At 52.7% G+C, this 20,197-nt stretch overlaps 7 protein-coding genes across 7 annotated transcripts; 4 read left to right on the forward strand and 3 right to left on the reverse strand.

Moving 5' to 3' along the window:
* Nucleotides 1-262: 262 nt before the first annotated feature.
* On the forward strand, nt 263-1,558 carry J4E88_007778 (uncharacterized protein; the record flags this gene model as incomplete). Its single annotated transcript, XM_049401393.1, has 2 exons — nt 263-267; nt 295-1,558. The coding sequence occupies 2 exons, from the start codon at nt 263-265 to the stop codon at nt 1,556-1,558; spliced, it is 1,269 nt and encodes a 422-aa protein (XP_049253077.1).
* A 740-nt stretch (nt 1,559-2,298) lies between these two features.
* J4E88_007779 (uncharacterized protein) lies at nt 2,299-3,458 on the forward strand (the record flags this gene model as incomplete). Its single annotated transcript, XM_049401394.1, has 3 exons — nt 2,299-2,361; nt 2,413-3,205; nt 3,301-3,458. 3 exons carry the CDS (start codon nt 2,299-2,301, stop codon nt 3,456-3,458), a joined length of 1,014 nt encoding a protein of 337 aa, XP_049253078.1.
* Nucleotides 3,459-5,047: 1,589 nt separating this feature from the next.
* On the reverse strand, nt 5,048-6,043 carry J4E88_007780 (uncharacterized protein; the record flags this gene model as incomplete). The annotated part of the gene is made up of 1 exon (XM_049401395.1): nt 5,048-6,043. One exon carries the CDS (start codon nt 6,041-6,043, stop codon nt 5,048-5,050), a length of 996 nt encoding a protein of 331 aa, XP_049253079.1.
* Nucleotides 6,044-6,901: 858 nt separating this feature from the next.
* On the forward strand, nt 6,902-7,690 carry J4E88_007781 (uncharacterized protein; the record flags this gene model as incomplete). The annotated part of the gene is made up of 1 exon (XM_049401396.1): nt 6,902-7,690. The coding sequence occupies one exon, from the start codon at nt 6,902-6,904 to the stop codon at nt 7,688-7,690; it is 789 nt and encodes a 262-aa protein (XP_049253080.1).
* A 165-nt stretch (nt 7,691-7,855) lies between these two features.
* On the reverse strand, nt 7,856-9,649 carry J4E88_007782 (uncharacterized protein; the record flags this gene model as incomplete). Its single annotated transcript, XM_049401397.1, has 2 exons — nt 7,856-8,007; nt 8,071-9,649. The coding sequence occupies 2 exons, from the start codon at nt 9,647-9,649 to the stop codon at nt 7,856-7,858; spliced, it is 1,731 nt and encodes a 576-aa protein (XP_049253081.1).
* Nucleotides 9,650-10,085: 436 nt separating this feature from the next.
* Nucleotides 10,086-11,366, reverse strand: J4E88_007783 (uncharacterized protein; the record flags this gene model as incomplete). Its single annotated transcript, XM_049401398.1, has 1 exon — nt 10,086-11,366. The coding sequence occupies one exon, from the start codon at nt 11,364-11,366 to the stop codon at nt 10,086-10,088; it is 1,281 nt and encodes a 426-aa protein (XP_049253082.1).
* Nucleotides 11,367-19,684: 8,318 nt separating this feature from the next.
* J4E88_007784 (uncharacterized protein) lies at nt 19,685-19,944 on the forward strand (the record flags this gene model as incomplete). The annotated part of the gene is made up of 2 exons (XM_049401399.1): nt 19,685-19,817; nt 19,871-19,944. The coding sequence occupies 2 exons, from the start codon at nt 19,685-19,687 to the stop codon at nt 19,942-19,944; spliced, it is 207 nt and encodes a 68-aa protein (XP_049253083.1).
* Between the last annotated feature and the right edge of the window lie 253 nt (nt 19,945-20,197).

Here is a 20,197-nt window from a genome sequence, read left to right on the forward strand (position 1 = left end):
TGCGAGCCCTAGGGCTTGATCCCCAGACTGTTACGATGCATAGGCCTGCCCACCATCATGCCTTGACGGCAAGGCTTTCCGAAGTTGTAACAGAGGCGATACAAATACCACAGCTCCCATCATCCTGATAGTCTTCATCGGACTGGTTCCTCACTCACTACAGACTAATATTTTCCACTCTACAGCCTCAGCATTCCATTCACTCTTTGATATCTCTACTCATAATCTTAGTCCACTCGACAGATCCGTTCTCACAGACAAAATGAAGTACATTTTCATTGCCTCGCTCCTTAGCTCTGCAGCTTACGCTGCCCCATTCGCCCAGGTGCAGGGCGGCAACGGTGGTAACGGCAATACTGCTGCCGCCACGACTGGTCAACAGACTACGAACCAGGGCGGCAATCAGCAACAACAGCAACAAGGAGCGCAGACCGGAAACCAGCAACAGCAAGGCACCACCAATGCCCCGACTGGACTTGGCGCTGGTATCCAAAATGGACAAACTCCCACTGCGAACGACCTCGCTACTGCGGTCTCCAATTGGATGGCCGATACCTCGATGGTTTCTAACTTCCTCAACACTGGAGCTAGCATCCAGAACAACGTTCAGTTCAAGCAGGCTGCCACCGTAGCCTTCAACGCCGAGGTCGATGAGCTCAACCACAAGGCCATCATTGACGCTGCTAATGGCGCGGACCCCAATGTCATTGCTGCCAACAGCACCCTCGCCACTGGCGGTTCTTTCCAGGATGTCGTCGACAAGCTTCAGCAGATGTCTGTTCAGGGAATGGCTGCCGCTGGTAACATCGACTTGATCAACCAGAACCGCTGCGTTAACGTCCTCCCCAACATTGATGCCTACATGGCCTCTACTGGATCTACCTCGCAGGCAGTTCGTCCCACTGTCTGCGACCAGACTGGCGTTGCTGGTGGTGTCCAGGGGACTGGCCCCACTCAGCCTGGTGCGCCAGCAGGTAGCCCCGCCGCTGCATTTGCCGCTGGTCAGGCTCTTGCTCAAGGAACTGGCAATGGCCAAGTCCAGAATACCGGAACAGCTGGTGGTGCTGCCGCCGGCAATACTGGCACCGCTACGAACAACGGACAAGCGCCTCAGCAAGGCGCCGGCATCTCCCCTACCAACGGACAAGCACCCCAGGGAACTACAGGTGTTCAAGCTCCCCAGCAGGGGGCTCAAGGTGCCGCTGGACAGCAGGTTCCACAACAAGGTCAACAAGCCGGACAACAAACGGGACAGCAGCAGGGACAGCAGCAAGGACAGCAAAATGGACAACAGGCAACACCAAATGGCGGTAACCAGAACAATGGCAACCAACAGCAGGGAACCAAGGGTGCGGCTGCAGGACAGCAGTCTCAAGGTCAGACGCAAAACGGCGGTTCCCAGCAACAGGCAGGCAACGGTGCGGCTGCTGGCCAAGCATCTCAGGGTCAGACCCAGGCCGGAGGTAACCAGCCCCAACAGGCAGGTAATGGTGCTGGACAACAGTCTCAGGGCGGCAACGGTGGCAACAACAACAACAACAACAACAACAACAACTGAGCACTAGGCTTGGTACTTGATTGAGAAGATGATGTGAAGGATTAGCAAGGTGACGGCTATGTGCTGGCGACTAGCCAATCGGTCTTTTCTGTATATAAGAATAATGGTTGAAAGGGGGGATGACTGTGGGAGCCTGTATGTAAGAATGTATGAGGAAGGAAGGGATTATATGATATAGTTGTAGATATGCGATTTATGAGCCTGCCGCCCAGTCTTTCTGTTTTGGACTTGCATGCGATGGCACTGACTTGAAGATCAAGGTTTCGAAACCTCAGGCGTGAACGCGTGGATACCTGACGGTCGCGGAAAGAAGCCAGTGACGTGAACCGTGTCTTGGGTACGCCTGGGCCAGGGGCAAGTTGCGGTGGCTGCAGCACAGGTGAAACGATGTACCAAACATCAGGTGCTACAGGACCGGATAGCTTGATATATGCCAAAATGGGAGGGTGCGAGACGGACGAGGCGTCAGGCGCCTGTGCTGGTCACGACATGTCGGATGTTTGATGCCGTCTCTCACCGACTCCGGGGTTCTGAGGTGCTGACACGTGCGCAAGTCGCGTGACGTAGCGACATGAGAAGTGTGCGCTCGTTGCGGCAAGCAACATAGAGGCTGCAGCGGGCCGATGAAAGCGTGTGCTGGCATGCATATGCTACGGCGCCTTGTACCGTCGAGGCTCGCCAAGTGTGCAGTCTAGCTGAGAGTCAACCGCAGGCGCCTGACGAGCAGTTTGCGACGAACCATGGCCGAGGGCGAGGGCGCTGGCGGAGTCCAGGGCGACCTGGAAAAGGAACTGACGTGCTCGGTAAGTCGAGGGGCACGGCGACGAGGCGGCTGCTAACTCGGCCATGGCCAGATCTGTACCGACGTGCTCTACCAGCCGCTCACGCTGCTCGACTGCCTGCACACCTTCTGCGGCGCCTGTCTGAAGGAGTGGTTCGCCTTCCAAGCCTCGACCGCCACGTCGATACACCCGTACACCTGCCCCTCGTGCCGGGCCTCGGTGCGCACCACACAGCCCAATGCCACCGTCACCACGCTGCTCGACATCTTCCTCAAGGCGAACCCCCAGAGCGGCAAAAGCGCCCAAGAGAAGCAGGCGGACCGCGACAGATACCGGCCAGGCGACAATGTGCTACCCAAGCTCAGGCGCCGGGATGAGCGCGATGACACCCATCAGCGCATGCTCGAGGCAGCTCAGCAGCCGAGTCTGAGGGACGCGGGCATCGCAAGCAGCAGGAGGGCCAGCCGGGAGCCTCGGAGAGAGCGCACAACAAGGGAGCGAAGCCGCAACGGGAGGCGGTCTGCCAGCCAAAATCCGCCCGGCGCATCCCCGTCCAGGGCCGTCATACCGCCCCGCGCCATCGAGCACCAGTCCAGCCTGCGCTCTCTGCTGAGCGCCTCGGACCTCGACGCAGAAGACGTCGACGAAGATCTCGTGCGCCAGGTGCTGGAGGAGCTCGTGTCCGAGGGCGTCGACCTGAACCAGATTGGCACTGCGCAGGAAGACGAGATCACCGAGAGGATAGCCGAGGCTGTGCGACGGCGGCAGGCAGAGCGACATGCCGAAAGACAGCGCGAGAGGAGGGAGAGGCGGGAGCGTCTGGACGACGAAGCTGCGCGCAGGAGAAGGCATGGACGTTCCGAGAGTGGCGCATCGACGCCCCAGACGGCAGTAGGACCCCCCATATCCAGACCTGCTCTCATCGACGCCGCAAATCGAGGCGGGCGGGCACCGCGCCAGCGATCGTCAAGCCAGGGCAGCTCTCGATCCGCCACGAGGGTAGAGCGCCCTGCACCTGGCTCGGCTCCTGCAAATCCGGCGACCGGCGACTGTCATTCATCATCGGAACTCGCTCGTCCAAGGCCACGGCGACAGTCCGAAAATCAGCAGAGAAATAGGCTCGACGTTCGAGAGCAGTTCCGCATCAGTCTCCACGCCAGCAACAACAATAACAACAATGAGACAGTGTCAAGTCCTAGCTCGCCCCAGAGCCTCGGCTTCGATCTGCCCAACAGCGGCAGTCCAACGACTTCTCTAGCTACAGTTGGCACTCCAGCTGTGCCCTCGTCTTCCTCTACTCCTGCCGTCACGCCTTTCCAGCCTCCTTCGGCTCGCCGTACTACCGACCCTACCACAGCCGAACTGCCACGCTCTTCTCACAGTACTACTCCCCCCTCGCTATCGCCTCCTGCTTTCCCTCGCTCCACCCCCGATCCGACCGTGAGCGAGACTCGATCGAGACAAGCTTCAAGCTCATCACTAGGTACTCCTGTCCTATATACAGAGCCCCATGTGGCATGCCAACGCTGTGGTAAAAACGACATACAGTACGAGCTTCACTACAATTGTCGACGCTGCCATGGTGGCGAGTACAACGTGTGTCTTCGCTGCTATCGTCTTGGCAGAGGATGCAAGCATTGGTACGGCTTTGGCTGGACTGCTTGGCCCCGGTATGAGCGCGAAGCACCAGAGGGTGGTTATCCGCCCTATCACGAGCATCCCCATATCCTGGTCGGGCACCGATATCGCAGACCCATGACGCCCTTGACGGAATCCACGACACCACCACATGTGCTCATGAGCGAGGATGACCCCAAGCAGAGGGTAGAAATTGGCGTCTTCTGCGATATGTGCAAGGCATACGCCAACGCCTGCTACTGGAAATGTGACTATTGCAACGACGGTGACTGGGGCTACTGCAATGATTGCGTTAACCAGGGGCATCACTGTACGCATCCTCTTGTTCCCGTTGCCCGCAAGACAAGAGACTCGCAGTCTGTTACTGACACAATTCCCTCCGCGCCCTCTACGCCACATCAGGATGGACATCTTGCCCCCCCAGACCTCGACGCAACACCCACAACCCCTCCGTTGACACCGAAATCCGCGTCTCTTATGCGAGGGCCAGGGTACTTTACCATTGCGAATTTCATCTTCCGCCCTCTCACCTTTACAACCTTGTGTAACATATGCAGTTACCCTATCCCACCATCAAACACACGCTATCACTGCCTCAAGTGTAACACTGGCGACTACGACATTTGCATGAGCTGCTACCACAAACTCGTCATCAGCGGTCGCATCACCAAAGAAGACGGCGTAAACGGATGGCGCAAGTGCCTCCGCAGCCATCGCATGTACATTGTAGGATTCGAAGACCGTGACGGCGCACAACGGCGCATGGTTGTCCGCGATCTAGTAGGCGGCTACGCACTGAAAGAAGAAGACGAAATGGCCAGAGTACAGCGGTACCCACCAGATGGCGGTATAGGCTTGAGATTACTGGCTAGATGGGGCTATCTGCCGGATGAAGGAGTAGAAGATGAGTTATCCTTTCCTAGAGGAGCAGAGATAAGGGAAGCAGCTGATATCAATGGAGACTGGTATTGGGGTGTTTACTGTGGTGTTGGAAAACTGTTTCCTGCAAACCATGTCACATCTATCTAAGTTTTATGCATAGATAGTCAGCTGCCGATGCTACGCAGACTCACTGCGCAAACTTCCTCTTCAGCCAATCCTCCAACCGCTTCACCACCTCGGCAGGCTTCTCATACGTCGCCCAATGCGCCGCATCAATCATATCCGCTTGTTCCAATTGCGGCAACAAGCCCTTTTTAATACTCTCATACATGGCTTCGGGTCTGCACACCACATCCTCTCTGCATCCGATGTACAGCGTGGGTACATTGACAATCTCTCTCCCTTCAGGCAACTTGACATCGACTTGATGCTGCAGATTGCCTGTCATGGCTTTATACCAGCACACGGGCGCTTCGAACCCATCGCGCGCCATACGATCAAGGAACGCCTTCTTGAAAGCTGGGTCTTGCGCATAGGGTCGGAGAGAAAAGGTTGGTTCCTTTTGCCCGGAGAGTGTTTCACGCATGGTGTCGGGTGTGCAGAAGAACTCTTTCAATCCATCTTTGTCGTGCATCATGTTGAACATGGCCTCTATATCGCGGGATAGAAGTGCTGGTCCGTCAGGCGCGGTGAAGAGGTACCAGTACGATAGCGATGGGTAGCCAAAGATCTTGTTCATGAGGGCGTTTGCGGCGTCAAGATCGAAGGGTTTGCGACTTGGTGCCGTGTAGGCGACGTTCAGGTTGACCAAGCCGACAACGCGTTCGGGGTGGTAGTTGTACAGGCGGCTTGCGGCTGCGGAGCCCCAGTCGTGGCCGATGGAGATGCATCTTGGCACTTGTTCAGCATTGAGGATTTCCACCATGTCGTTGGTCATATGGTCCCAGGTGTAGGCGGATGGGTCTGTGGGCTTGTCCGTTCCGTCGTAGCCCAGCATGTCGGGAATGATAACGGGGTGGTTTAGTGGTCGGAGAGAGCTAGCGACGTCTGCCCACATGGCGGCATGGTCGGGGAAGCCGTGTTGGAAGAGGAGGGTTGGGAGAGACGTGTTGCCAGAGCACGTGTAGTAGGTGTATGTGATGCCTCGGGAGGTTCTCAGGGTCTTCTTGGTGAAAGCGTCCATGGTTGATCTCAATGCAACGTACTTGAAATGGCTTGTTGTAATTGGTAAAGAAAGGGCAAGAGTCTTCTATGTATACCAGTGCCAAGTCTCGTTTCATCTTGTCCCTCACAAATGGAGTCCATGTCGGCCGAATGTTGGTCTTTGCTAGGTAGGTACTACTACCCAAGCGGAGTTTTCGTCGTAGCTACGTCCGTAGCGGCGTTGTCGGGTCTATAAATTTAGTGGGGTGCTCCGTAGAGTTGCATGAACTTGTCTAGGTTGAGGCAGTTGGCCGGACCGTGATGTGCAAGGACACGACCGCTAGGGAGGAAAGCGGCGGTCCCGGATCGTGCATGCAACGGCCGGGCCTAAGATAGGGCTTGGATGATCGTTGTTTGCGCCTCTCATTGCCGCGCCGTGGTTTGGGTGATTGCTGCTTGTGGCGGCTGTCCGATGCGCTCGGCATGGGTCGAAATTGAACGTGGAGGAAACCGCTGGGTTATGGCAAGGGCTGCGCGAGTACTGCCGCTTGAGCATTGCGACACGGCAAGGCCGAGGGTTCTGGTTTGAATATTTGACTTTGCGCCGCGGTGCGCGTGATCGCGCGCATGGCCTCAGACCGAGGAGGTGCCTACACAGTATCATAGCGGAGCACGGCTAGTTGGGTCGTCGAGGGACATTTTGACGGGGTTCTGCCCATACAATGTCCTTCCAATGTCCTTCCAACGTCCTTTGGGTGGCAAGTACTGTGTCGAGGTGCGGAGCGAAGTACAAGCGGCAAACACGAGAGATGTCAGCCAATAGCGTCAGAGCGCTGCACGCTCGCGGCGTACAGCACCTCCACGTCGACGAGCATTGCAACGCTACCACAACCTCGTCATGGCCGGCACACGAAGATCTACGCGTCAAACGGCAGCGGCAGCACCGGACTACAACCAAGACGACACTTCGTCCGCCGAAGAGACACAGCCCAAGCGCGATGCCCGGCAGGCGACGCATCGCAAGCGTGACCGCGAAGACGGCGCCGACCAAGACAAAACAGACAGCAGCGCTCCTCCGCCCAAAAAAGCTGCTACAGCCAAGCCTAAACCCCCTAAGACGAACTCTCTACCCGCGCCTGTTTCATCCACCAACCGCGACGCGACCGGCGCCCAAGAAGTCTACTGGCTGCTCAAAGCCGAGCCCCTCGCGCGCTACGAGAACGGCGTAAACGTCGCCTTCTCCATCAGCGACCTGCGCGCCTGCACAGAACCCGAGCCCTGGAGCGGCGTCCGCAACCCCCAGGCACGCAACAATATGCAGGCCATGCGCAAAGGCGACCTGGGCTTCTTCTACCACTCCAACGCCAAGCCTTCGGGTATCGTAGGTATACTGCGTGTTGTTGACGAAGCAAAGGTCGATGAGACGGCCTTTGACCCCAAGGACCCCTACTATGACAAGAAGAGCGAGAGGGAGAAGCCCAAATGGTTCTGTGTAGACGTCGAGTTTGTGAGCGAGTTTGAGCATGTGATAGATTTAGCGAAGATTAAAGAGTTTGCTAAAGAGGGGCCGTTGAAGGATATGCAGCTTGTCACGAATTCGAGACTGAGTGTGAGTAGGGTAAGGAAGGAGGAGTGGGAGTTTATTTTGGGGTTGGCCACGGACAGCAAGGAAGTTCAGGCAGAGTAGAGAGGTGCGCCACATGCAGTCGTAGAAGCTTGATTATGTCGTGAATCGATCTGAGATACCCCTTGTAAAATTCCCGTTTCATGTTGTATCGTCGACAACGTCTTTATGTATTTCACACCCTGTACTGCCCATACTGAGAGACCTTGTCTCAGACTGAGCTACTCCTCAATACTGAAGCGCTTGGATGATCTTCGGACTGTTAAAGAAAGCACATCGCTCCTGTAATCTCTGTTCTGCCATCTCTCTTGTCGCGTTCGCCATGCCCAGCGCACTATTGCTCGGATGCGCGCCACCAATCGTCCTGACATACGGACCGCCTAAATGTTAATGTACGGAGTCAGCGCATGCCTCACACGCAGTTCGCAAATGAGAGATTTTACCTGGCCGGCTAAATGCCTCATCCCAGTTCAACAATGTGGTGGATTGTGATCCGCTCTCTGCCGGGGCTCCTTGACTCACAAAGGTGCTCCACGACCGGCTTGCTCGCATAGCAATTTCGTAGTCGTACTCGGTCGGGTCAAACGGGTAGTCCGTCTTGTTGTACACTTGCATGCTGTCGAAGACGTACGCAAACTCAGACGTGTGTACCACGCCAAAGCCAACAACGTCTTCGGTGTACTCGAGGATGGGATCAAGTATTGTCTGGTTGAAGTTGTAGAAGTAGACTGGCGCTTTGTGCACTTTGTCAATTGCAACACCCAGATGTAGCGATGGGCACACCATGAGGATATCGCGGAAGATGCGTGCAGAGCGATAGAACTCTGCTGTTAGGTTCACACTGGTTCCGAATTCTTCTACCGGGTACAAGTCCAGTAACTGAGTGAGAGAGTCCTCCGACATAGCCGGTAGGTAGTCGCGAACAAAGTCGTACGTATCTTGTGCGGTTGCGATGGAGGTGTTGGTGTACACATTCAGGTCGCCTTCCATCCAGCCGGACATGAAGGTAGCGTTACCAAAGCGTCCTTCTGCGATGAGCTGACTTGGTGCCGCAGGAAGGAAATCACCGTCCACCTGTGGCAACCAGATGTCCCCAATATTATGCGCGATGTCGCTGAGATACGTCGCATTCGAGGCTTCAAAGAGGGTTTCAGTATCTAATCCCCGTAGACACTCAATCGTCCCTGGAGTGTCCACGTCAGTAGTGTTGCACCCTACGTAATTGACCAGCGCGATCATCGCATCCTTGGCGAAAGTCCCTGTGATACCAGGCTCAAGGGACTGGGACTGGGCGATACCTCGCTCGAAAGGAAGTGGCTTCTCTCCGCCGTAAGCCATAATCTGCATTCCGATTGCGAGGCCGCCGGAAGACTGGCCGGCAATCGTAATCCTCTCCGGATCCCCGCCAAAAGCAGCAATGTTGGTGCGGACCCACTCGATAGCAGCGCGCTGATCACGTAGACCAGCGTTCATGCTTCCTTCTTCTTTCAACCAGTCTGAACTGGCAAACCCAAAGAACCCGAGACGGTAATTCATGGCCACATGGATGATTGGGTCCCCATTTTCTACCGACTGCTTGATCATTCCGTCAGGCGCAGTCGTCGGCTCCGTGTTGCTTGCCCACCAGAAAGATCCTCCATGTATCCATACCAGAACTGGCAGTGGTCCCTTTCCAACTCTGTCAGTCGCTTTTGGCCGCGCTACGTTCAAATTCAGGCAGTCCTCGGATGTTTCAGTTATATTGCCCAATCCAAGAGGTGGGTAGAGCACACCCAATGGTTGTGGACATGCGGGACCAGGCTTGGTAGCATCGATGGTAGTACCTGGAGAGTATTCGTAGGGAATCGGTGGTTTGAATCTGTTTTCGCCGCTGGTATCATGAGCATAGGGAATGCCCAAGAAGATTTCGATGTCGTTGCGCCCGATGCCTAGGATGTTGATAGGATCTTTCAAGTCGCCGAACTGGACACCTGCCGTCGTGGTGACAGCGGCGACCAAGCAGAACAGCGTAGGAAGGTGCATCTTGATCACCAACCACTATAAATCCCGTGTTGGCTTATACGATGCGGCGAATGTGAGTCGGAAAGCTCTCGTAATAGGTAGTTGGCAAAGTTGTTGTGTTGCACAGAAACACTGCAGTAGCTGTAAGCACATAGATAACATCCTCCATGCTAGCCCCATGTAGCAGGTGCACGGTTGTGACGTGATAGACGGGAACAGGTGCTAGCGCGACATTAGACGGCAGTAGCGTAGAGCTCATCCACATCATTGATGCGAATCACCATTGTCCAAAATCCAGGTTGTTCAAATACTACTTCAAATAAGAAAGGTAGCGTGAGGCCTGCGCAAGCTATCCTGCGCTGATGCACGCCACGTGCAGATACCGTGCGCTCAAGGTGAGCTGCTCGGCCCGTCAAACACTCACAATATACCGACGATGCTACCCAAGCAAAGCTCCCTACAGTCGCGCTTGTGCACCCCGCAAGTTCCTAGCAACCTCATCAAACCTCTCATAGCAGTCGGTCTCTGCATCAAAATTTAGCAGCCATGCCTCGCGTGCTAGGTGAATGGATTCCGGCCTCTTCGCTATCTCATCCCAGTTGGCTTTGTGCCATCGCTCGCGCGTCTTAACCCCCATCGCCTGTGCTTTGTGCACCCTTTCGTAGCGGATCTTCTCGAATGCTCGTACAGCTAGAGGAATGCTTTCTTTGCCAGCCAGTTCCAGACATGCCGCCAGTACAACACCGTCTTCGATGGATTGACTGGCACCCTGGATGGATGTTGGAAGAAAGGGATGCGCTGCGTCTCCAATCAAAGCGATACGGTGCTGTGGCGAGATGAAAGTCGGCAGTGGATCGCGGAAGACGAGCTTATGATCGATGAGACGCGCGCCTTTTGGCGTCGACCTTACAATCTCTTGCACGATGGGTGCCCATCCTTCTACATACCTCAGGCAGTCTTCCACTCTGCCTGGGAATTGCCAGTCCTCCTCGATATTCCCGTCGTCTACGTGAGTAAACACCCAATTGAACTCCTTGCCGTCTTTGAGCGACGATACCAGAAAGTGAAGATCTGGACCTATGAACCCAGAGTGACTGTCTCCATCTACGAGATGTTTCAAGATCGGGTTGTCTTTGATGGCATCTCCAGAGAACCATGAGCGATATACAGCGTATCCCGAACTTTTCGGTTTGTCGTCAAAACCAAGCACAATCTTACGGCCGCGGGAACGAACTCCCTCTGCTGCAATGACTGCATCGGCAACCATCTCTTCTCCATTGACTACCACGCCAGCTTTTTCATCGTCCTCAAAGTAATCAGTTACACGTTTGCCCCACTGAATATTCACTCCCCGATCGACAGCATGCTGATGAATAATACTGTACAGTTCTCCTCTATGTCCATTGATTCTCGGCCCCCATTCCTGTTCGGGCACAAAACTCTGCCTGGTGACAAACTGCCCTTTCCAGTGGTACAGATCCAGCCATGTTGTTTTCCGTGCCACTTCCTTCATCGCTTCGATGACGCCGGGCCAGCGTTCGAAGTTGCGCGCACCGTTGGGATCGAACGAGATGATATCGCCAAACCGAATTATGTCTTCCAAATTTTCCGCTTTCTCAAGAAGAACGACCGAGTGGCCCTTTCGATCGCATTCTATTGCTGCTGCGATGCCCGCGAAACCTGCGCCTACTATGATGACGTTGACACCGGACGGAGGGCGGCGAGGAAAGTGCGCCATAATGGAGTGGGAAGTATGGTGAGTATACAGGCAGATGAGAGAGCAACTGTGTCTTTCGTGTTGAGTGTGCTGATCTCCTTCCCCGTAGATACAGTGTGGGGTCGGCTTGCTGGCACGCCACAAGTATGGCCCCACATGCAGCCTAATTATAATTCTATCGGTAACTGAGACCTCCTGATCTTCGCCCGGCTGTAATGAATTGTGCTAAGTCGTTTCTGACTAACTCCATCCAATGTGCGAATCAACGAACCACGCACGCCTGAAATATATGTTTCCATCTCCCCACTTCCTTTTCGCTTGCAAACTTCTTGTGTGACATACAGACACGTCTTTCGATATTTTCCTCTCAGATCCAGATTTCCGACGCCTCTTCCTCTTCTCAAGTTGCTGTGTCGCGTTCTTAGGGATAACCGCCGGAATCTCACTTTCAACTTCACTCTCTGATGTTCAATGATGCTCTACCCGCCTTCCCTATTGTACGTCAAGCTTGGAAAGTCAGTCCCAGACATCGTTATTATTGGGCAAAACACCCGACATCTACAAAGTTTCGAACCTCTTATCTTCCTACTGCCTCTTGCTTAGCTCGACAAGCACGCCGGTGAACCTTCGTTCCTGGGGCACGTTAATGTCGTAAAAGCGATACAGATTGTCGAAGACCGTAAGAGAACGACAGTAGCACACAAGGTAACGGAGTTCTGCCTCATTGCGGACGTGGGCGAAAGATGGAAGAAAGGTAATGTGCTACTTTTTCACCACCCATGTGTCTTATGGCTTTAGATTAGGTAGGTTAGGTACATGTTGCTTGCGCTCGTTGTAAGCAACCAGCTCGATCCATGTACTTGATGCTGAACCCTCTAGCTTCGATCTCCGCGAACTGGATGTAACAATAGTTCCAATTTCTACTCAATCCCGGAGACATCGTTTTTTAATTTGTAAACGACATCGTAGGCACCCATCTGCATCAGGATGCGTACGAGTTCACCAACATCAATTGCATCGCCGTATCTTATGTTGTTGTACTTAGCCAAGAAGCGCAGCATACTGCGCACCCATCGTCAGATGAAGGTCCTGAAGATTGGCGTATGCGGCAACCTTGGCGATCGAGTCGAGCTCTGACAGATTAACCCATAGTCGTTCACCGCCCGTCGAGATGGTGGGTACGTGCTTATCTGAAGAGCTGACGGCTATGCCATCGATCTTTACTACACGGGCTGGGGTTTGGGGTGCTTGTGGAGGTTGTCGATGGCTCACAGGCGTAGAGCCGCTGTCCGAGTTCTTGAATGAGTGGGGACACTATGATGTGCCGCTATTGGCGGCGTCATCTGACACAGTGGCTATTGTCGTCAAAGTGAACTGGTTCCTGTGGTTTTCGGCTTGTTCAGAGCACTAAAGCAGTCAGATCCGATTCTTGTAAGGAGGCGAGTAGGCGCAATTGATCATAGAGTAAGTGCAAGGATCTCCGCGTTCACCTCCGCGTTCACTAGTTCTTATTGATCCTCAACCTATCCCAGAAGTCCGCGATAAACCCAGCAACCTTCGGCACCCGTTCCCGTACAACACTATGGCCGGCTTGTGGGACAACAAAGATGCTATCAAAGCCAATTTCTCTCAACTCTTGCTCTGTACAAACTTCATCGTTCTCGCCCAGTACCACTAATGATGGTATACCAGACATTGCGGCCTTTTCAAACGCACCGTGATTGTTCATTGCGCCGCCATCTCTAAACGCTGCAATCACGGATGATGTATGACCACGATGTTCGTGCATCTGCCACTCCCTCACTGCCTCCGCAACAACTTCGCCTCTTCCAGCTCTTTCCCTCCAGTCACTTGGCACTACCAGCCGGCCGCCTTCAAGAAACTGCAGGATGACTCTGCTCAATTCATCGTCATCGTTGTCGACACCGTAATCAAGATGATGCTGATCCTCTTCTGGAAAAGATGAAATACAAAGAAGCCCAGCAGGCGCAATGAGCGTAAAACTGCTAACGCGATGTGGCCGTGAGTCAACATATCCGACTGTTAGTGAGCCGCCAAAGGAAAAGCCGATGAAATGTGCCGATGGCCATTGTAGATGATCGAGCAGCGCATCTAGCAGCCTATGGAATGTGGCGGCTTGATGCGGAACTATCGGCGTATCGCTTAAGCCGTGACCCCAGAGATCCACCAGCACAAAATGTGAGTGTGGAAGGATATCGTGTAGAGCGCGAGCCAGAGGTAGCAGTCCTATTGCCGGAGTCTGGATGCCATGAACGAACAGCACGTGATCAGTCGTCTGCGCGTCTATGGAGGGTACCGAAGGTGGTATCGAGTAGTATGCAGCTTTTCCATCTTGTGTTTGCAGGTATTGCGCGGGTGGAAGAATGGCGCCAAAGGTGGAAACAAAAGATGACTCTGAGGGACCTGGGATAGGCGGTTTTTGTGGGAATGCTCCGCCAGGCCGTGGGATTGCGAAGTCTGTCCTGGTATCACACATTATGTCTCAATGTCCGGAACCTGGATCAACTGGATATCTACCCAGGTAATGCTGCGCCTACTCTCCAGCTTTTGTAGCATCTTTGTAAGATTCAGATCCATGGATGTTAGGCGAAGGGCGCGCTTAGCGTAAGTATGACTCGCGGATACGGGGAGCTCGCCCGCGTTCTCGTTGGGTAGGTACATGTCACTTTTCCCGTCTCCTTCCGCATTTAGCTGATGAGCAATGCCCAGTGCTTATTACGCAAGTCACTGAGTTTTTGAAGAATGCAAGAGTACCTAGGTATTCCCGACCACTACGATGTGAGCCCGAACGAACTCATGCCCAGCCCCTGCAAACGATGCCACACGAGTAATCTCGGCTAGAAAGCGTACTTGCCTCAGTCCCGACAATGCCACTTCGCAGAAGGATGGAAGCACCGAGAACAGGAAAAAATCTACCATCAGGAGAGTAGCGGCAGCTGTCGCACGATAGTCTACAATACATGGCAAGCCCAGAACCACCGCGCTAACTGGGTAGGTAGTTCGGCAATGTAACATGTCAAAGAAAGCCATCGAGTTCAAAAAGAATAGAAAGCATAGAGTGCGCCTTAGACTTGGACTGCGGTCTGGTCCTGGTTCGGGCTGGGTCATTGAGATTGTACTTTGGTACACGGTATGATTGCGATAGCTTTGATGTTGTTCAAGTCACGCTGGCAATGTCGCGAGGGCCCGAAGCTCGACCTTACTGGGCTCGTGTTACAATTAGAATATAGAGGAAACTGTTACATTTTGAACAGCTCGGAGCAGCTAGAAGCATCGTACCTCGGTAGTACAGACGGTCCTAAGCGTCTTTTGGCTGTCCATGCTACCTAGGTATGCTGGCCTAGAATTAAATTGTCGATAATCAACAATGGCCCATCCAGCAGGTCTTTCTGCGGCGCGACGAGAGTACAGCCGAACACTTCGTAGGTTTAGTGCTCATCATAAGCCCGCCATTTGCGCTAATGGGTGACAGAAACTTTACCGGACACCTGTCGATCACCACTAACAATGTCGTTACTGCCACGATACCCAACGAGCGACACCTATTCGATGAACCCTATATCACCTCTAATGGGCGGATTAAGGTAGACCGCAGGTTCGAGAACGTTCCTATCGTAAGCTACTTGGATCCAAAGAATTGTACGGTGCCCCGAACTGGAAGTACGTTTTTATCTAGTGTTTACCCGATAACCAATTACGACAAAGCTAGATTCACCATCACTCCGATACAGCGAAAGTCTCTCACATCAGCAGTGATGGGCATTGACAACTGTGCCGGCTTCGTGAATTCGTCTTCAGAGATAGCCATCGCTTTTTGAAAGAAACAATATGCAGTGGCGCAATTACGAGTGTCATGCAGGGTGCGATGGCTGCGCTGTTGATATTTGCTAGTACTGGTTTTCTGGTGTACCTACCTAGGTAGGTAGCGTTGCAAACGAGTGTCCGGAACACAAGCATTAAGCGATGCGGAGCTACGGGAAGTTGCTACTACTCTACTTGCCAATGAGAGGCATGCCTGGACATGGCCTGTCAGGAACGTGGAACTGGAAAGGGCGTAGGTGAGTTGAGTGGGCCAATTAAAGGTCACCTCGATATGTTATGGTTTTATACTATACAGGTTCATCTTGACGAGGTGGAATGGGTCGCCTGAAAGACAAATATTGGTGGCTCACGATAAACAGCCGCACTTTCGTCACGATATGCCATTCGTGGTGCGTTCGGCAACTTCCAAAATTAGATGCAGGCTAGCTCCCGGGTTGTTTATCCTCCGCGATGCAGGGCCTCGAGCAGAATTCTAGCAGAATAAAGTGCTGCGCATAGATACGTCGGAGAAGGTATAGCGAGCCGGCAAGCAGGTGTTTTGATGCACTTCCGATGGTAGCGCAATTCTCATGTCACTCAGCCAATCAAAACATTAGCGTACCGACTCAGCGGTGCTTGCAGCACTTGCGCAATCGAGGATTTTGCCGACATGACCGATAGCTCGGCGAACATGACCTGGTCATCAAGAACAATTGATCGCGGGCTATCCGATCGGCTTTGCGGGGATGGAGCAATGATTGCTTCCAGGGGTTGAATCCACCGGTACATGCGCCAGCTCTTTAGGGCTGACTCGAGCGACCCTGCACCGCCGTGGTGCAGCGGATCAAGCCAGCCGTTGTGGAGATCGTGTGGCATACGATTTTGTGGATACTCAAGGAAAGATCATCTCCATCGCTAATCGTTGCGATCTCACTCTAGTAGAGGAACTGAAGCAGGCCTTGGAAGATTGCTCACTGCCACCCCACCAGTAGGTAAGACTGGGCGCCGTTGTGAGACATAGAGTGGCAGCTTGATGACAGGCTTATCCCTTCCTTGGACGTAAACAAAGCTCCACTAACTGCGTCGAACCCGTTTCGTGACGAGCCCTAATCCACCCGCCACCGGCAAATTGAAGTTGACACCAACGGCACATAGCATATGATAACTGAGTCAGTTTAGGAATTGGGTAGATTCGGCGAGGTTACATGGCCTCGCCCGTGCGCTCATGTGTTGTGGCTTTTACAGCGGACTCTGCATTCTACACCAGCACGAAAAGCAATTATTGCTACCCGTGCACATCGTCGTAAACTACCTTGTCAAAATGCTCCTTCTGTTCCCGCACCTAGTGTTTACCTTTGTGCTGTTGGTCAGCGCCTGTTGCCCCACGACGAATGCTGTCTCATTAGACGATGCGGCACTGGATGCATTGAGCCAGATTCCGCCATGCGCCGTAAGATATACATGGCACAAGAGGACGATTGTTGCAGCTGACTGTTGCAAAGCTAGATTGTATCAACGAAAACCTGCCTGCCATTGGCTGTACGCTCCTCGACATAGAGTGCCAATGTAGTTCCAAAAACTCGACCAAGATTTTGCAACCGTGCTTGGAAAAGCAGTGCAACTACAACGAGACCTTTGGTATGTTCGTCGCAGTGATCGGAAGCGGTATCACTGATGTGTTTGTAGCTACGCTCCGCATTCAAGCCTCTATTTGCGACAAGCCGCACGATAACCTATCGAACTCCATCCGGATAGTGGCATACGTGACTGGAATCATACCAATCATCGTGATTGTAATGCGCTTTGCTTCTCGATACGTGGGTAGCAATAAGCTCTGGTGGGACGATTGGCTCCATCTAGCAGCGGTGGTAGGTGTTCGATGAACAAATCAGTGTCATCTTACTTACGATTGTGCAGGTCCTGGTCATCCCTATGACTGTTGCCCTATTATTGAACCTCAAAGCGGGACTCGGCCATCATATATGGGACCTGACATATCCACGTGTCGTCGCAATCGGCAAATGGAGTACGCTTCCATCTGCTAGCTCTGATACATAAGTACTGACTAGAGACAGCCTATATTGCTACCATCTTGTGGGGTGTCGAATTGCTTCTCATAAAGTACAGCATTCTCTGCTTGTATATTCGCATTTTTCCGAACGTCTGGTTGAAGCGCGCGGTCTTCGCCTTTATGGCTTTTACGGCTCTGTTCACCCTGCCCCTACTTTTCCTGGCTGCGTTCCAATGTATTCCAGTCCGCGCTATCTGGAATCTTCAAGAGCAAGAAACTGCGAAATGCATCGACTATATCGCCGTCTTGAGACTGACGGTTGTATACGAGATCATCGCTGAGACTATCCTATTCAGTCTTCCTATCCCGATTGTATGGAAGCTGCAGATGAAGACTGCAAAGAAGATACAGCTACTCATCTTCTTTAGCCTTGGTATCTGGTACGTCTTGTCTTGGTCTTGTTCGATTTGTGTAATCTAACCCTTCCGAAGTGTTATTATCATGTCCATCGTACGCTTGCCATTTTTACCAGGGGTTGTCGACACTATCGACCCAACCTACACAGTGACTGGCACATCGATTACTGGATTCACCTCCAGTGGAGTTGCACATATATGCGCTGCCGTCCCCACAATCAGAAACCTGATACGATACTGCCAGAACGGGTTCAAGATGCCCACGAATATTCCTTCAAGCTACACCACAGACCGCAGCACTTACAACTCTACGAGCAAACGAAGCTACAAGTCATTGCAGGACAAAAATAATGCCTCTAATACAGCACAACGGCGAGGCAAAGCCTCATCTCGCGATACAAAGGATCCATATCGCCTATCCGCAATCGTGGATGCCGAGATTGATGGCACAGTCGTAGAGCTATGTGCGATAAACTCGCCAACTCACCCGAACGCATTGAATGATGGGGAACAGGATGGACAAGAAGGGGAGATTCGATGGACTCAGCGCGTGGAAGAACAATTTCCTACTATTGTTGGCGAATCTCCGTCGCCGGGGTTGGACGACTCAGCGTCTCAAAAGTCCATACTTCGTCAACACCCCTATTCATGAAAGCAAAAGAGGAAAGATCAGTGGCATGTATGCCGCCCAAGAAAGCTGTTTCGCAATTACGTGTACCTACTTTGAAGTTGCAACAACAGAGGCCGCTTTAGTGATGCATGCAGAGGTTTTGTACATGGTCGCACTACTTCCTTTTGCTTTGGAAGCTTACAACAGATATAGAGGGACCGTATCTTTGAGTTCACCCGCTTTCCCTGATATTCATTCGGGTAGCGCAGACTAGTAGACGCACGCATGAGCTTGTGTCACACGAACAGTCGGCTCAACGCGACCATGGGGGCGTACACTCAAGACTGTAGACTGATACATTGGGTAGGTATGTAAGTGGCTGTCGCAAGCTTTCCAAACAGCTGTCTAGGTGAGCAATTCAGCCAGGCGTCTGCAATGCTTGTAAGGATTTGAAGTAAGAAACTGGCATGCGATGCGAGCTTGTGCACGCCTTGCTCTTTGTGGTCGTAGTACACATTTTGGTATAGGTGCTGCTTGATACGCTTTCTGTTTGATGGTGAGCAGTTCCCAGTGGCAGCCTGCAATCAGTCATTACGTGTTTCCGATTGGCCAGTGCCCAACCGACCCTAGCCAATGCAGCAGACGGCACCTGAAGTTCGCGCTTGCGCCTAAGAATTGGAGGAAGAAAAGCGGAAGCTAGAAGCTAAAATCATAGATATCCTTACACAGAGTGTTTCAAAGTTCGAAACGAGAGGTTACGAGTGCTCTTCAGTAGCGGAGTTACACCGAGTTAGCCTCGGCTCATCGCCTACATTTGACTTGGTGGCCGATGGAAACCACGACGACAATTTCTGCTTGCGCAATGTGTTCACTCATGCCTCGAAGTGTCACCAACTAAATCCTGAGCGGCAGGAGCGAGAATGGCTAACCAACGTATGGAGCTTACTACGCCAGCAGTGACATGGCAACCTCGCACGATTTACCTTACTGCATACAACGTCCTCTTCGCATCGCTATGGGCATCGGTCTTCGTTCGAGCCGTGTCTAATGCTCGAAATAGCAAATTCGAGCTCTTTGATGCAACAGAGCCATATGCGCGATGGATACAGACCGCTTCGTTGATAGAAGTCTTACATGCGGCGTTTGGTATGTTCATCATTCCTACCTCTTCTTGTGCATCTCATTGAGAACGATACCAGGTGTCATCAAATCTCCAGTCAGCACAACCGCACTTCAAGTTGTTACACGCGTCATACAGGTTTGGATGGTGTGGTACAGCTTTCCGCAAAGCACGGCAACTTCGCATGCTTATCTTGCCTTGCTCCTTGCTTGGTCGGTCGCAGACACCATCCGATACCTGTATCTTGCGCTCAACATGCACGGGAAAGCCCCGAGAGGACTGGTGTGGCTCCGGTATGTTCTCAAGCCACCTCATCCGCTACTTGGTCCTACCTAGGTAGCTGACTGTCCCAGGTATACCATGTTCTACCCACTCTATCCGGTCGGTATCGGGGCTGAGTGGTGGTTACTGTACCGGTCTATTGCTCCTGGAGCGAAGGTCAGCCCAGTCATACCGCTCGTCTTCTACTTCTGCTTGATGCTGTACATTCCAGGTAATGATTCTTTTATGGCGGCTTGTTTATACTCGAAATTCACATCTTATTAGGTTCCTACACCATGTACACCTACATGATCAAGCAAAGAAGGAAGACACTGGGTTCCAGACACAAGGTCCAGTAAGCGCATAGATTTGGTTGCGTTCCAGTACGAACGTAGTCATATGCAAAGGATGGGAAGTCTTTTTGAACAACTCTGATTGCGAGATGAGCTATCGTATAGCGATGTCCCAAGAGCTGAATATAGCCAGAAGGATGTGCTCAATCTCATGGCGTTGGTAAAACGGTGGACCTCGTCCCCTCGCATTACCATCCGAAGTTCTCTTTGTCACAAGTACAAAGCATGTTTATCCGAATAATCTAGTCTATTTCCTGCA

The sequence above is a fragment of the Alternaria novae-zelandiae genome (genome assembly GCF_023758075.1).
Source record: "Alternaria novae-zelandiae strain BMP 2774 chromosome Unknown scaffold_16, whole genome shotgun sequence".
Taxonomy (NCBI): Eukaryota; Fungi; Ascomycota; class Dothideomycetes; order Pleosporales; family Pleosporaceae; genus Alternaria; species Alternaria novae-zelandiae.